The 17,394-nt window shown below is 38.8% G+C and overlaps 1 protein-coding gene and 1 pseudogene across 3 annotated transcripts in view; one reads left to right on the top strand and one right to left on the bottom strand.

Moving 5' to 3' along the window:
• LOC138175856 (protein artemis-like) overlaps window positions 1–12,806 on the bottom strand; it is a 40,617-nt gene extending 27,811 nt beyond the window's left edge. For 2 of the 3 annotated variants that reach the window (XM_069106453.1, XM_069106452.1), the window contains exons 1-8: window positions 12,571–12,806; window positions 10,581–10,632; window positions 9,891–9,975; window positions 3,700–3,759; window positions 3,002–3,057; window positions 2,040–2,141; window positions 1,139–1,211; window positions 812–952 (exon numbers count right to left, since the gene is read on the bottom strand). In XM_069106453.1, coding sequence (XP_068962554.1) covers window positions 812–952; window positions 1,139–1,211; window positions 2,040–2,141; window positions 3,002–3,057; window positions 3,700–3,759; window positions 9,891–9,975; window positions 10,581–10,632; window positions 12,571–12,805 — 804 coding nt within the window. In that variant the 5' untranslated portion in view covers window position 12,806. The remainder of the gene's footprint in view (window positions 1–811; window positions 953–1,138; window positions 1,212–2,039; window positions 2,142–3,001; window positions 3,058–3,699; window positions 3,760–9,890; window positions 9,976–10,580; window positions 10,633–12,570) is intronic. The other variant, XM_069106454.1, reaches the window with a different exon arrangement.
• A 68-nt stretch (window positions 12,807–12,874) lies between these two features.
• On the top strand, window positions 12,875–15,926 carry LOC138175752 (cell division cycle 5-like protein pseudogene; annotated as a pseudogene).
• Window positions 15,927–17,394: the final 1,468 nt, after the last annotated feature.

Genomic DNA, 17,394 nt, shown 5'->3' on the forward strand with positions numbered 1-17,394 from the left:
ACGCGCGCGCAAGCTCGAGCAAGTGTGAGAGTAAGAGTGAAAGAGACAGAGAGAGAGAGAGAGAGAGAGTGAGTGTACCATTTTTGTGCTATAGGAGCTACTGTGATTTTATGGGGAAGGCAACTTGGGTTTCATACGTCAAACACTGACAAGCTATTAACAAATATATGGATAAACAAGACAGGTTTTCCTACTGTGCAGTAATATCACTAAGTCGTATCAGTGATATCATATGCTCAGAATAACTGCAATGTGGAAAACATGTAAGAACTCAAATGAATGTAACTGCATTTAACAAATAAGCCACAAACGGACTGTGAGGTCCTTTGGGAAAACAGTATATTGCTAAGGTACAAATTAGAGCTGTTGAATTTCCAATTAGATCACCAATAGGTGCAACCTTATCAAAGGTTACAATGAAAAGTCTGAGGCAAAGCTCATAAAGACATGGAGGGATGAAATTTAACGTCAAATGTTATGAACAATAAGGTCAGTTTGGCTGGACCAAAGAGCCCTGAAGAAGAGGAATATAGAATAAGGCCAGAAAGGCTGGTTGAAGTCCAGTAGTGAAGGGGCTGAAATGCCAGACAGAGTCTGTTTTTGATCTAGAGCTTTCTGGACAGAAAAGTAGTCTAGTCAGATCCATACTTTTGGAACATCACTTGGACAGCCATGTGGATGATGAACTGGAAAGGAAACAGACTTTGCTGCCAAAGAGAGTTGTATGACCTCAGGCAGACTTTTTGAGTGGATTTTCCAATGTGCCATCATTTTCAGGTTTTCTTTTTTTTTTTTGCAACTGGAAAAATACCTGGGTTCCAAATTCTTCACTGAGGTTGGTGAATAAATATTCATATCCATAGGCTGCTTTGCAGTTCAGCCACACAACATGAAATGGACTCAGTGTGATCCAACTTCGTACCAATTCTAATATTCCATTTAAACACTCCACCTAGATTAGGGGATTTTAAAGATATATTCAACAATTAATAGAACTGACTATCACCACCATCTTCTCCAGAACAAAGAGGGAAAAAAAATTTATTAGTCAATGTTTGAAGATCACAACATAGCATGTAAATATCAATTACGATTAGATTACTTTGCTTAAAAAATGTCTTTCTAAATGTATACTTACTCGACTTGGAATCTGATAATATTTTGGGTCACAGAAAGTGGTGTCTAAATACACACTCTGTATGTCTTTCACTCTGAAATAAAATTAAAATTTCATTGTCTCATCTAATTTGATTTTATAAAACACTAGCAAAGGCAATATTCAATTATTTTATAAAGTGTTTCTCTACAGATTAGAACACGGTAGCACAACATCTCTCAGTGTGATTTTATTTTTCACTGTAGGATATTCCTTGATTTGCCTCCTATTATGGACCAAACATAAACTACTTCCCACAATTTAACAAATTTTAAGCACTATGCAAAATACTTTCAGAAAGACACTGGGAAAATATTAAGGTTAGATAAGACATGGGTTTTGACCTGGAACTTAGTCTTTTAGGGGCATATTACATATACAAAAATAATGATGTAGGATAAAACAGGTTTGGCTGACATAGGAAAGGAAAACATTTCCCAGGATTCCTAAGCTCAGAACATGAACTTTTACTGGAAGAGAATAAGCAATAATATAAAAACTACAAAATACTATTTGCAGAAATAAAAATGGAGCTGAATAACCAGAGGAACATTATGGATGGTTAGGCCATGACAAAGTAATAAAAATGACAATACTACCTAATTTAATTTGTTTATTCGGTACCATACCAAACTACCAAAGGACTACATTATATGGCAAAAATAACAAAATTTCATCTAAAGGACCAAAAATTCAAGAAACTCAAAAGAAATAATTAAAAAAGTGGAAATAAAGAGGTTAAAAGGAGCATTATCATGACTATCATGAAAGTAAAGCCATGGAAAAAGTCAGAAATGTAAGAAAAGGAAAAGGACAGACTAAAGCATCACACCCAGGTGAATTCTTATGCCCTACATTTAACAGCTGCGATAAATTGCAATACCTGTTCCCAGAGTGCAAGAATTCCATTCTGGCCACTTCCCCTTTGGCTAATCTAAAGTCTCCTGTGTACAAGACTGTTCCATTGTTCCCCTGAAACAAAAACCTACAAAAGAAACAGATTTGAACCATTTTTGTAACTCAAAAGAAATCTTAATGAAGTCACTATGCCAAATAATGTAATAAATACTCCTGACAGACATTTCAATTACTAAAAGAAGGCAGTAATAATGGAAACTTTGATCGATAGAAGAGTAAATTAATATTGTATTACTAAATAAGTCACTTACATATAGCATTATACAATTCTCAAAAATGTTTTTCCTCCTCATAAGGTAATGCAAATATTATATACATTTTAACAGCTAAGGAAATTGAGGCTCAAGAACTTTAAATGAAAAAGTTTAAGTGACTTGCCCATGGTTACACCACTAATGTCAATAATGACAGATTTTTAAGTATTATCCCTGTTGTTAAAAATAATAACAATAATATAACTAAATAATATTTAGTGCACAGTAGTCTCTCTGATCTGAAACATCTGAAAAACTTGCATTTTAGGGAAGTACTTACTGTCCGTGGGAAGAAAATTCCATATGATAAAAAAAAAAAACCAAACATTAACTGGAAATATCAGTAATGAGAATTTCATTGCCAACAAAGTCCCTTTATAACTACCTGAGCCAATCATTTTATCATAGGAATTAAAGGCTGAAGAAATACCAGCAAAACAATTTAAACTTTCAAGGATATACATAGTCCCTATTCTTAAGACTATAAAAAGGACAGTCACAAAGGGTTATAGAGTAAAATATGGACCCTTCTCAGAATAATATTTTTAAATGCGTAAAATAAAATACACAGGATTACAAAGGAAACCAATTATACTGACATACAGTTCTCAAAATATTAGAAAACAGTTCATGGATCCCAAGCTAAGAAGCCCTGAGTTAGAGGGTCTCTTACATCACTGAACCCGGGCAGTGACCAGCTGGTAGAAGAGTAACAACAACATCTTCCTTCTGAAATTTAAAACAAAGAAAAAAAACATTAGGTCCAATCCACGTGTTGTCAATGTAATACTCCCAAATGCCTCCAGAACAGGGACGGTCAGAATTGCTGAGTGACAGACGTCTTTGCAGAGGTGAGAAACCATGAGTGTGAAAAATGACACTTATTGTCAGGCTCAGGTGATATACTGATTAGTTTAAATTAATTGTTTTTCGCCCGTTTATTTTTAGTCTTTTGTTGCAAGGAATTTTGGTTGGAGGTTGAGGGTAGTGTGAGATATACTTAGAAGTGAAGATGATATAAAAACAAAATACAACAATAAAAATCTTTTTAAGAGTCTGAATGTTTGGTTCCACTGTCATCCATAATTAAAATAGTTAGCTGTAGAAATGCTAACAGATCCATTCGATTTTTCAGTTGTTTTGTTTCTAGTTATCTAATACAAACCAAAATTCTAACTATAGACATTTAACACTAATATGAAACAATTTTCACTTAAACAATGATGATGTTTAAAACTTCACATCTACCAGATTTGTCCAACAGATAAGGGAAATACTGTCAAGGAACACTTTGCAAGTAATCAAATGCATCCAACAAAAAAAACCCATTATTATTAACTTTAGAATAGATTATTAAAGATATCTGTTTACCTCACCAGATGCTTCATCAATTAAAGAAATCTGGGTTGGAGTTTCAACTTCAAGAGCAATCTATTAAAGCAAAAGGAGATGCTGTTTATACACTTTCATTTTTTTTCATGGCTCTTAATCACTTCATAAGCCTCATATAACTCAAACGCTTAAGTGATTCTAGGAAGAATCCCAAGTCCCAGAAAGTGAATACAAAGTGTCTTTATGTATACCATGTTCAGGAAAACTTATTATGTGAAAAGTAAAAAAGTGAAGCTGACTATACTGCAATTAAAATGGATATATTCATTACAAAGACAGACCTAGGTTAAATTTCTAGACCTACAATGCATACACTAAGCTGTCATCACAACAGCTACAACACATTCACATACTTTCTGTATCTATCTGTGCAAAGGTAGGCATTTGTTTTTGACTTATACATCCTCTGCAAGGCAAGCCCTACAAAAACACCCTCAATACAATTTTCACAAGCAAAAAAAAATTGTCAACACATCATCAAATGTGAAGTTAAGAACATCACTATAATTATCTTCAATATAGCTCTACACTACAAGATCAAAATTTTTCAAAAGCAAAACAGGGCTACATTTTTGACAAAGGCCATCATCATTAGGAAGAAAATTAAATTACATGTATTTTTTTTTCTTTTTGGAGTGGGGGTGGGCAGGGCAATTGGGGTTAAGTGATTTTGCCCAAGGTCACCTGGCTTGTAAGTGTTAAGTGTCTGAGGCCAGATTTGAACTCAGATCCTCCTGACTCCAGAGCTGGTACTCTACTCACTGCACCACCTAGCCACCCCAAATTACATGTATTTTTAAAATTCACATTCATGGGACTGAAAATACAAGGTGAAAACACAAGAAAGCCTAACATCATTTTCCACAATATTCCCAACTTCCTTCTGGTCAAAGGCCCCAGGGAAGTCCCAGAACTAATTTGGACTTCAAGGACAGGGTTCCTAAAAGGTTACATACTCAAAAGAGTCCACATGCTAAACATTGGCTATATAATGTATTCACTTTGCCAACATATATCCACAATGTGGTATATCCCTTGTAAAACATGTCTGGAATCTTAAGACTATAAAAACAATTGCCAAGTAAACTGTATTTTTCTGCATTAAAAAGCAAATGTGTAGACTAATCTTTATCAAATCTGACTCCTCAGTATTCAGTTGCCTAATGGGTCAACCTGATCAGTAGCAATTTGATATGAGCTATCAGTGGTATGATATTCAGGTTCTCAACAGAAGTGCCAGGAAGCTCCAGGTATCTCAGAAGTTGGGAAGGAGAAAAAGGGGAGAAACACTTGTGATTTTATTAAGTAACTGTAAATCTTGATTTCTACCTTGTTCACTCCTACTCTCCCATATTTCAACCTAACTGGGTAAGTTCAACTAATTCTAGTGCCCAGTGCCCAGCTCCAGCGAAGTGCCTGGGGCCTACTAGGCACCTAAGAGATACTTGATCACTGCATGACTGATTCAGATTATTTTAGGTTCTGACCCTTTTGTTGCTACCACCAGTAGCAGCCTTTGTTCATCACCTACTATGGGAGTCTAGTAAATCATGGAATCTTCCTGTATCTCAGTTATTTCATAAGTAGGATGAATATAGTGAAAAATAGCTCACTGCAGGACCTAATGGTGACTGGTATCAAGTTCAATTCACAAAGGGTTGCAGAGGGAGCCTGCCAATGAGTTAAGTTTTTAAAAAGGCATACAGATGAAAAGAGCATTAGATGAAAATAATGACACATAATCAGTGGAATAATAGAGACCTATAAAAACAGCATCAGGAAGACTAAGAAAGACTTGGAATGAACTTTGGAAAGACAATATGAAAGGAAAAACCAAAAAAAGGAACTTTCCTCCTCAACTTTGTTAGGAATAAGAATATCAGGGAAGGGACTGGTTCACTGAAAGGGGCCATGTTAATAAATGGGAGAAAGGGGGGGGAGAGGGGGAGTCAAGATGGCAGAGTAGAAGCAGGACCTCCTTGGGGCTCCAGCTTCCACCTTCCCTAATCTATGTATAAAGGGGACTCTGAACAAACTTTGGAGCTGCAGAACCCACAAAATGACACAGAGAAGCTAACCTCCAGCTGAGGACAGCCTGGCAGGCTGGCAGGAATCAGCCAGTGAAGTGCTCTGGGAGCTGAGCCCAGGCTCACATGAGCTGGAAGTTTTAGCCCCAGGGTGGGCCTGACCAGCCACCAGCTGGAGGGACACCAGATCACCAGCAGCTGTGGCCGTTTCCAGATTTATCAACACATAGATGCTAAGGACAAAGTGAGCGGTCAGTGCAGTGTGGACTTTGGGACCAGTAGTTGGGAGAGCTTTGGCTTTTGCCCCCAGGGCGAGAAGTCACTGAGATGCCAGCACAGCCAGAGCCATGTGGCAGCTTCAGCTCCTGGCCTGCAGTGTGTAGGGGGACCAAGTGCCAGTCTGAGGGGTAATCACTCTTGCTTTAACCTGCTTGGATCTGGATTTCGGTCTAGGGTGGAGGTCCTGAGTTGTGTGACCAGCATTTGGAGGCCTCAGAGAAGGCACCCAACTAATACTTCTGGCAGCTGAGAAAACCCCAGCATTTGGGACAAAATCTCCCCTATCTGGTGGCAGAGTCCTACTGTGGCAAAAAGCCCAGGGATCAAGTGACTGAGGGGCAATATGACCAGGCAAAGGAAACAAAGCAAACAGAAGATTTCAACATTAGACTCCTATTTGGGGGACAAAAAGGAGCAAAGCATGGAACAGGAGGAAGACAGCGAAGTCAGAACTCCTGCACTAAAAGCTTAAAAGGAAAACATGAGCTGGTTACTGCTATAAAGGACCTTAAGAAGCAGATAAGAGAAGTGGAGGAAAAACTGGGAAGAGAAATGAGAACGATGCAAGAAAATTACAAAATGAGAGTCAACAGCCTGACTGAGGAAAATCACACCTTAAAAAACAGACTAACTCAATTGGCAAAAGAGGCTCAAAAAGGCAATGAGAAGAAGAATGCCTTAAAAAGCTGAATTTGCCCAATGGAAAAAGAAGCTCAAAAGCTCAATGAGGAGAATCATTCCCTCAGATTTAGAGTGGAGCAAAGGGAAGCTAATGACTTTATGAGAAATCAAGATGATGTTAAATAGATCCAAACAAATGAAAGAATAGAAGGCAATGTGAAATATCTCATGGGAAAAACCACTGACCTGGAAAATAGATCCAGGAGAGATAATTTTAAAATTATTGGACTACCTGAAAGCCATGATCAAAGAAAGAACCTAGAAACCATTCTCAAGGAAAATTGCCCTGATATTTTAGAACCAGAAGGCAAAATAAGAGGTTGAAAGAATCCACCGATCACCTCCTGAAAAAGATCCCAAAAAGAAAAGTCCTAGGAATATTATAGCCAGGTTATGGAATTCCCAGATCAAGGAGAGAATATTACAAGCAGCCAGGAAGAAACAATTTGAATATTGTGGAAACACAATCAGGATAACACAGGATCTGGCAACTTCTACACTGAGGGATTGAAGGGCCTGGAATATGATATTCCAGAGGGCAGAGGAGCTGGGATTAAAACCAAGAATCACCTACCCAGCAAAACTGAGTATCATGTTTCAGGGGAGAATATGGTCATTCAGTGGAATAGAGGACTTTCAAGCATTCTTAATGAAAAAACCAGAGTTGAATAGAAAATTTGACATTCAGATACAAGAAGCAAGAGAAGCTTGAGAAGGTAAACAGGGAAAATAAATCATAAGCCACTTATCAAAGTTGAACTATTAACATTCGGAAAAACGATAATTGTAACTGATGAAACTTTTCTCAGTATGAAAATGGTTGAAGGGAACAGAAATATATATTATATATATGTATATATGGGAGGGTATACGGGCGTATGAATGCATGTGTGAATGTATGTATATATGTTTACAGGTATACATAGATAGAGGGCACAGGACCAAGTTAATAGGAAGAGATAATACTTAAAAGGTGAAATTAAGAGGTGAGAGAGGAATATGAGAGGAGATGGAGAGAGACAGAATGGGGTAAACTATCTCATATAGAAGAGGCAAGGGAAAATGGTTACAATGGAGGGGAAGAATAGGAAGACAAAAGGGAATGCGTCAACCTTATTCTCATTGAATTTGGCTCAGGGAGGGAATGACATACACATTAAATAGGGTATCTCACCCTACAGGAGAATAGGGGGGAAGTGGATGAGAGGGGGATGATGGAAGGGAGGGCAGGCTGGGGGGGAGGGAAGTTGGAAGCACTCACTTTTTAAAAGGGACGGGATCAAAGTAGAGAACAGAACAAGTGGGAGGTGGGATAGGAGGGAGGGAAATATAGTTAATCTTTTACAATATATCTTCTATGTTAATGTTTTGCATTAGCTACACATGTACAACCTATACTGAATTGCTTATCTTCCCACTAAGGGTGAGTAACAAGGAAGGAAAAGAATGAATTTGGAATTCAAAGTTTTAAAATCAAATGTTTAAAATTATATATATATATATATATGTATATGTATACATACACATATATATATACTATTATTAATACTATTTTACATGTAATTGGGAAAGAAGATATACAGGCACTGGGGCATAGAGATCCACTGGAAAAGTCAAAAGGGGTATGGGAAAAAATATGGGAGAGAGCAGGTTGTAGGAAGGGATGTCCTGTGGAATTGCTATTTTGGGGTGGTGGGTAGGGGAAAAACAGGGAGAAAATTTGCAACTCAAAATCTGGCAGAAATTAATGATGTAAATCAGAAGTTAAGAAAGCATTTGAAAAATGAAAAAAAAATTAGAAAAAAATAAATGAAAGCATTAACTACTTAATCACCAGGCCAGATGTTCCAGCAGAATAGGCACTATAGGAAGATTCTTCCCTCCAAACTAACTGAACTCCTCCCCTCCAGATATCCAACAGGATTTCCCTTTGCCCTCCAACCTTCCTGTTAAAATTTTATCCTCTTCCCCCCGCCCAGCTGGAAAATAATTCCACATCTTCACCACTATGAGAGCGAACCCAGAATCACCAACCATAATCTTTCAGGAAAGAGAGAGAACCAATATCCCTCACCATATGCCTTCTGGCCTATGGGGCCTTGCAATCTATAACATCGAAGGACCCTAAAGTCCACCAGGCCTGTCTCCCATTCAAATGAACCCTTTGACTTGTATGATCTCATCCAATTAAAATGGGAGCATCTTGAGGGCAAAAACTGTCTTGGTAATTTCTTTGTATCGCAGCACTTAACAGTGCTTGGTACATAGTAAATGCTTATTCATCTACTGATTCATTCATAATTTCTATTTTGCTTTTGTTTTCCCCATTGAGAACTATCTCTACATATAAAAGGATAATTTTTTAAAAGGTAATAAGAAATTGAAATCCAAGAAAAGCATGATGACTAGAATTAGAACATATTAACAAGAATATAAGCTACGTACCCTATATGATCTAATCTCACTGCCTAGATGAATTGCATTCTAAGATACTGAAAGAACCACAGGCTATAACTATAGAATGATTTTTGATCTTTAAAAAAAATCATAGAGAATAACAGAGGTACTATAGGAGTAGAGATGGGCAAATGTCTGTTTTCAAAAGGTTGACTCTGAAAACTAAAGCAATACCTGGAAAAATTCTGGAATTATTAAAATGATAATTTGTAGACTCTTGGAAAGTACCAATCCCTAAAAATCAGTATGAATGCATTAAGATCAAAGTATGCCAGAGTTATTTCTTCTTCTTCATTTCTTTTACTGGATTACTAGGCTGATTATCAGGGAAATGCCACAAATATAGTATACATACGGTAAATTCTCTCAAGCTATTACTTGAACAAGATAAAGTGATGTGGAATAAATAACAACTCAATTAGGTAGAGTCATAGGTGGCTAAACAACAAGACCCAAAGAATGCAGATGAACAGATTAATGACCAAATGAAGAGAGAACTCTAATAAAATGACATGAGGCTCTAGGTTTGGCCGTGGTAAGATCAATGTGTTTGCAATGACTTGGATCAAGTTCTAGATGTCATGAGGTATAGTTTTAGCATGGCTTTCACTGTTTTTTTTACTCCAACTTACTACAATTTAACTCCAAAATTTCTTTCCAGTTTACTTAGAAAATAAAATCTCATTTGAAAAAATAGAATTCCTTTTCATAAAAATATAAACTTACAATTCGTTTCTCCCAAAAGCTGTATTTGGGACTAGTTAACAATAGTTCCTTGGTGACAGGGGAACAATATAAGTGGACCTTTAAGCTGCAAGAAAACAGAAAGAAGGATTAACTCCTATATGCCATCACCCTATTGACTGGGTTCAGTTCAATTAACAGAGTCAAGAAGGGCAAGGCTAGTGAATGACAGAATGTTAGAAGGTACCTCAGAGATCATCTCATGTATGGCCTTCAACAAGATGCTCTTAAGATCATCCAGTTCAGATCTTAGGTTCTTTTGAATGGATAAAAAAAAAAACCTGATAGATATAACAGCCTAAAAAAAACCTATTAAATCAATGTAATTCCCCTGGAAAAAAAGTATTATCTGACAAGTGAATTTAAGGCCATTCCATTCCAAACTTTCCTTTCCCCTAGTCTAGTCAGAGGATAGAATGCTGAAAGCAAATAAAACCTTAAGGGATTTGATTTGATTCCAGAAATGGCAGAAAATTATTTCAGGCATAGGCAACCACATACTCCAAGCAAAACTGTGAACTGGGCCGGGGATGGGGCAAATCTATCTTTAACATCCTGCTTTTCATTTTTACACATTTTCCCCTAACGCTATTATAACACCCCAAACCTAAATTCCCAGTTGCAGGATTAATAGACTGTTACTTTTTCTTATTCTTTATTGAAATAAATTACCTGCATTCCAATCTTCTTTTCAAGGATGGGGACCGCAGTCCTTTCATATGGTCTGAATAAGAAACCACAACAAAGATGAGTGAACCAAGTGATTCATCAGAAATGTTTAGTAAGTAAATTTGGATATGTATGTGAGAGATTACATTTGTCTTTTTCTGGTCAGTTTGTCCAGACCTATGATTCCATCATCAGTATAGAGAATTCCTTGATGTGGCATCTCTCAAACAATGTAGGTCAGCAATTTGGACTGTAACTGTATGAAGTTACTGCCTGGAGTACTGAGAGTTTACGTGACTCACTCATACACACAGACACACACACATATAAATAAAATGTATCAGATTTGGGCCTTGAATCCAGGTCTTTCTCTAGTAAATCAATCAGCATTTATTAAGCACTTACTATATGCCATGCACTATGCTAAGCACTAGGAACAGACTGAAAGGCAAAAACAGCCTCTACCCTTAAAGCAGGAATGTGTAAATAAATACATTTGAGATACAGAGCAGAAAGAATATAACCTTAGGGAACAAAGTTCTAGAATCTAGGGGAAAAGAGAAAATTAGCCTGCAGAAGGTGGCATCTGTGCTGAGTGTTGATAAAAGCCAGAGATTCTCAGAAGTGTAGTTAAGGAAGCAGAGCACTAAAGGCTGAGGGGTCACACAGTGCAAAGGGATGGGATGCTAGTGTGTGAGCTTTGAGGAATGACAAGGAAGCCAGTACAGCTGGATCACACCAGTGTTTTAGAGGGGAAGAAAATGTAAGACTGGAAAGGTAAAAAGGAGGCAGTTAATAAAGAGCTGTAAATGCCAAACCAAGACTTCACATTTGATATTGAAGGTAAAAGAGAACTATGGGAGTTTACTAAGTGGCTGAGGGGAAGGGAGAGAAGAAGAGGTGACAACACATGGTCAAACACATACTTCTGGAAAATCACTTTAGTAGCTATACAGTACACATACTGGAATGGTGAGAGATACAGTAGGAAGGCAAATTAGAAGGCCAAATTAGAATGGTGAGTGGTTAAGAGGGCCTGAGATAAGTAGGCAAGTAAGTAGGTATGAGATAGGGCATTTATTAAGTACTTACTAAATGCCAAGTACATAGGGTGATGGCTTTAAGTGGGAAAAAAAAAGAGGCAATATAGGACTGGCAGTATGCAGACAGAAAAGGTAAGATTTACAACGGATTGCATCTATGGTGTGAGGCCATCCTTAAAGGCATCAAAACTAAGCCTTAAAAGATGGGTAAAGGACAAGAAATGATCTCAACGAAAACTATCTTAGCAAGCCTTAAGACACTGATACAAGAAAATACATCTCAGGTTGAAAAAACATTAAGAATAATACAATTTGGCTGAAGCATTATCTAGATGAGTCACACCAGAAAATAAGACGGGATAGGTAGATCGGGGCAATCACGGGCTCCCCATCCTCTGAATCTTCCTCCTCAGCTGTATGTCTCAGCTCAAAGACCACCGCCTGCATTTCTCCCCTGCTCTTACGGCTTTCATTCCCCACCCACCTTGCCTACCACTCACTATTTATTTGGCATTTGTATTTATTCATCTGTGTACTTTTCGTTCCCCCCTCGTACATAATAAGCTCCTTGAATGCAAGAACCACTTAGGGATGGCCAGTGCCGAACACAGTACCAGACACACTGTAGGTACTTAATACTTGCTAAATTAATGAAATAATCTGTTTTCTTCTCCACTTCACCCCTCCCCCGCGCTGGTTCACCAAGCCTCTCTTTTCTATTATTCAAAGCCTCCTCCAAATCATTTTCCCCGAACTCTATCACCCCAACCCAGGCCACCCCCACCGTGGGCGCTGAGCACCTTCCCAGGGAGCCCCCCCGCCGCGAGTGCCGAGCACCCTCCCAGGGGCCCCCCCACCCCCGCCGCGAGAGCCGAGCACCGTCCCAGAGAACCCCCCCACTGCTGCCCACAAAGATCTCCAGCCTCAGGGGGCGAGGAGTGCTAACTCACCCTTGTGGCAGTGGGACAGGAAGTACGCCCGGGCCATCAGATTCTGCCGGTCGAACCGATCTATGGAGATGTTTGGATACTCCACCATTTGTCCTTCAAAGGAGCTCATGACGCCCTCGGGTCCCGCAACGCCCGAGCCAAAAAGATAAGGCGCAGCAGACTCGATCCGCTCAGCCCGTCTCTGGTCCGAACCCCAGCTCCACCTCGTACTTCCTGGAGCATGGCCCCGCCCCATCCCCATTGGCTGGGACTAGTGGCAACCTCCACCAATGAGAAAGGCCCTCTCTGGTGAGGACTTACTCTCGGCTCTCCCCCCCTCCATTTCCGGGTGCGCCGATCGGCTTTGGGTTCTGGCGCGCTCCGCTGGTTAGGTGCTCGCGGGTTGGTGCCAACCGTCTGCCGAGCTCACACCTCCGCCAAGACGGCTCGGATTTTGATCAAAGTGGGGGAGGGTGTGTGTGGAGGAATACTGAGGATGAAATTCTCGAAGCCGTGGTAATGAAATATGGAAAGAACTAACAATCTCGTATTGCTTTACTGTTGCGTAGGAAATCGGCAAAGCAGTACAAGCCCAGATGGTATGAATGACTGGACAGCGAGCATCAAAAGCCAGAATGGTCTAGGGAGGAGGAAGAAAAACATTTGCACCTGGCCAAATTGATGCCTACCCATTGTAGAATCATTGCCCCAGCCATCGGGTAAAGGACTTTATAGTAGTTGGAACACTATGAACTCCTGGATAAAGCTGCCCAAAGAGATAATGAAGAAAAGACAGCAGGTGATCCACGAAAGCTTAAACCTGGAGAGATTGATTCAAATCCAGAAACAAAACCAGCCAGACCCAATCCAATGATGAATTTGAAATGTTCTCAAAAGCTAAAGCCTGTCTGGCTTGCTGTTGTTGTTGTTTGTCCATTCTTGAAGAGGACCAGGACATCAGGAAGATGATGCCATGACTTGCAAGTGAATTGGATTTAAGTGATGGAGGGCTGTGCAAGGTCACTAGCTTCACTTTCTCCTCTGGAACCATCGGGGTCCACTGGCAAGATAAAGATCAGGACAACTGGAGATGGCATCACAGTATGTCTGGCAAACAGAGGGAAAGAAGGCCAACAGAAAAAAATAATTGGAAGAAGCAAGATGCCATACTGCCCTTCAAAAGAGAACTTCAAGCATATGGCATAGAAATTCAGAAGAAAAGGAAAGAGATTATAATTCAGAAATTCCATCCTGGGAAGAAAAAAAAGTCCACTCAAGGTTTTTATGACACGTCTGAAAAAAATTACCAGACACTTTGTTACTGACTTTAGGAAGTTACAACATGATCTTGATAGGGAGTTAACATTTGAAAAGGAAAGCAGAGATAGGAAGAAAGATAACAAAGGAGTCTAATTTTCCATTAAATATTCTTCAAAACACTCAAGTATCAAAATTTATCAAAAAAAAAAGAAGAAAAAGCAAATCAGTACTAATACTCTCTGTACCTCAGATCTTCAATGCAGAACTTCAGGAAGTTTGTGAAAGTCGACCAAGCAAGTGAAATTGTACATCAAACGGCAGAGAAATCCAGCATGATATCTGCTTCCAGTACTCTTGTCTGAGCATGTCACCAAAAATAGTATCACTCTGACAACACCCAAAACTCTGGCTGCCTGTGATTGAATCCTGAAGGAAGTACAGAATTTGATGGCTCTTACCAACATGAACACCCCACTGAAAGGTAGTCTTAATACACCATGGCATGAGAGTGACTTCTCTGGTGTGACTAAACAAGAACAGATCATTTAGAAACCAAATACAGTCCTGTGCATCCCCATTCAAGACCCCTCATGGAGCTGAAGGGTTATTAACTCCTCCATGTGGAATGACTCATATCAGTTGTTGGCACCTCCCTAAGCAGAACCCCTCTAAGGGACAAACTAAACATAAATCCTGAAGAGGGACTGGCAGATTACAGTTACCCCTCTATGTAAAGCAGATAATATCATGAGCATCTCCACTTAGGGCTGATGGACCTTTCTGTTCTGAAGAATGGCTTTGAGATTGTTCTACCAGAAAATGCTGAGGAGCCAGAAGATCATGAGACTGATGAAACTTAAGTAGAACATGCTGTTGATGTAGTTGCCACAACTACAGTCTGAGATGCAGAATGTGTAAAGGAATTAAACAAATGCACAAAGCTGTTCAGAAGGATCTACTAGGACCTTCAGAAGTAAATGAAACTATCCTAAGCCCCTTAAATGTAGAACCACCACTCACAGACCTACAGAAAAGTAAAGAACTAATTTAAAAAGAGATAATCATAATACTTTATGATTTTCTGCATCATCCTGATGATCCTGAGAATAAGCTGGAAATAAAAAGGAGAAGACTCTAGGATTAGGAAATAATAGTACTAAGCACATAACTTACCTAGAACTCAACTATGAAAAATTCTCTGAAGTTCATCTAAAGAAGGTTCAAGACCTTTTGACATAGAAGGTGGAAGTAGTAAAGCAAGGAATGAGCCATGGCAAGCTGTCAAATGAAGCTTATAACCAGGTGTGGGAAGAATGTTACGGTCAAATTTTACATCTACATGGACAGAGCTGACATACACAAATCAAGCTGGTTCAAAAAAGGGACAGGAGGGGCAGCTAGGTGGTGCAGTGAACAGAGCACTGGCCCTGGAGTCAAGAGAACCTGAGTTCAAATCTGGCCTCAGACACTTAACACCTACTAGCCATGTGACCTTGGGCAAGTCAACCCCAATTGCCCAACCTTCTCCCCTCCAAAACAAAAAAGGGACAGAATTGAATCACTTGAAAAGAGACTTGAGATAAATAGGGGTCACATGACAACAGAACCTAAGAGAGCTACAAAAACGGAAAGATAAAAATGTTCCTTTGTGGCTACCAATCTTGAGTAATGCAACTAATGAAACATTTGAATGATTTATGAGACCAAATGGAGCAAGTTCACTTGGAGCTTCATACTTTTGAGAAGCTAAGAAGCATAAGGATTCTGTTATTCCAAGGAGGCTGGAGTGTCTAAAAAAGGATGACCAGTGACAGCAAGAAAGGGAAAAGAAACTTCAGCAAAGACACAGATTTGCTACTGGAGAAAGAGATTTTAAAGTCAAAATACTGAAACATCTTTTACATTTTGTGATAGAAAGAATTAGATGCTGGTTTCCATCCCCTGGAAGATGAAGCTCATGTTTATGTTCATCAACAAATTTGCCTGCTATCTGTGATTTTTCATTTGTTGTTTATTTTACATGAAGTCCCTCATCTAGATTGTTTATGTAAAAACTCCAGCTCCACCAGAATTTTTTAGAGGTTTATTAAGAAAACCATCATTCTTTTAGTAATGTCATATTCTCTAAAGTTTTGACCTTTCAGCATCATATCTTTTATATTAAAGTGTTCTCAAATGTGTTACCTGTGAGTAAATTCTTGAATAAAAATTAACTAGGGGAAAAAAAAGGAAGGATGGAGTAGTGGAAAGAGCTGCAAATCCAGGACTGTTCTAAGGTTTTTAGGGTAGAGGGAAGGCATGCTGCAGAGAGGAAAAAAAATCTCACCCAACAAACACTGCAACTAGTGCCCTATTGTTGATGTAGCTGTGATTGTAAAAGGTGCTGCCTGAAAGAAAGGCAGCTGGAGAAGAGCCAGGATAATTCACAAACTAGATAATCAGCCTTTTGGTCATAAACTAGTTATATGGGCTTAGTGCAAAAAGGTGGGGATCACCTTCCTTGCTCCCCCCATCCCCTCCAAGAAAAAATTTTTTTAGTGTAAATCTATCTTTTAGGAAATAGGAAGAATAAATTAAAGGGCTCTCAAATCCTAAACCTAAAATACTTAATTTCTAAACTGCATTGTCATTGTAGTGCCTTCTGGATCTAAAATTCTGTGAATCTATAATTGTCTTTTATGAAAGGTGCACTGGATTGGTAGATCAAGGAAATACCCATGCATACAATTAGAGATTTAATGTGTCTTGATATCAGGCAGGCACAGCCTCATCTGAAACACCTGCAGACAAGATGAAGTGATGTAAACAGTGTGAAAATTCATATAGGTGGATTTGTAACTTCCATAGTGACTGTACTAAATGAATGCTGACTAATCCATGTTAACCAGGAGGGAAGCCTCTAGTGGAATTGCTGCAAGACATTGTCCTTAGCCCTGTCCTGTTTAATATTTTTATCAAGGAGATCAAAAGCAAGCTTTCATGTTAGGCATGATTATTAAATTTCTGGTTGTTATAAAGCTTGAAAAAATAATTACTATTATGATGGATGAAAGGATGAAAATTGAAAATTAGTTTATCAGAATGGATAAACTTTGGGGTAAAAACAAGTAGATGAAATTTAGTAAGGATTAACACAAAGTCTTGTACTTAGGTTGAAAGAAACCCAACCCTACAAGTAGAGATTGGGAGAGACCTGGTTCATATGAGAAAGGCCTAGGGATTTAGTTGACTGTAAGTTTAATAAGATCTGACAGTGTGACATGGTTTCCAAATCAAATCTATGTGACCTCAGACTGTATTAATAGTTATCAATTAGTACCTTCCATATAGATATATGTGAAATAGATACAAGATAATTTTAGGAAGAAGCTACTAGGTGCTGGGAACATCTGGAAAGGTATGTTGAAAGTGGTGCCCAATATGAGTCCTGATGAAAACTAGGAATTCTAAGAGGTGGAAGTACAGAAAGGGTACATTTAGAAACGGAGAACAGCCAGTGCAAAGGCACTGAGATGAGAAGTGGAATGCCCTGTATGAGAAAGATGAAAGACCAGGTTGATTGAACCATACTATGCATGAAGAGGA

Source organism: Petaurus breviceps, unplaced genomic scaffold (assembly GCF_028583685.1).
Source record: "Petaurus breviceps papuanus isolate PSGF00001 unplaced genomic scaffold, PetGlider_PUasm1.0 79, whole genome shotgun sequence".
Lineage (NCBI taxonomy): Eukaryota > Metazoa > Chordata > Mammalia > Diprotodontia > Petauridae > Petaurus > Petaurus breviceps.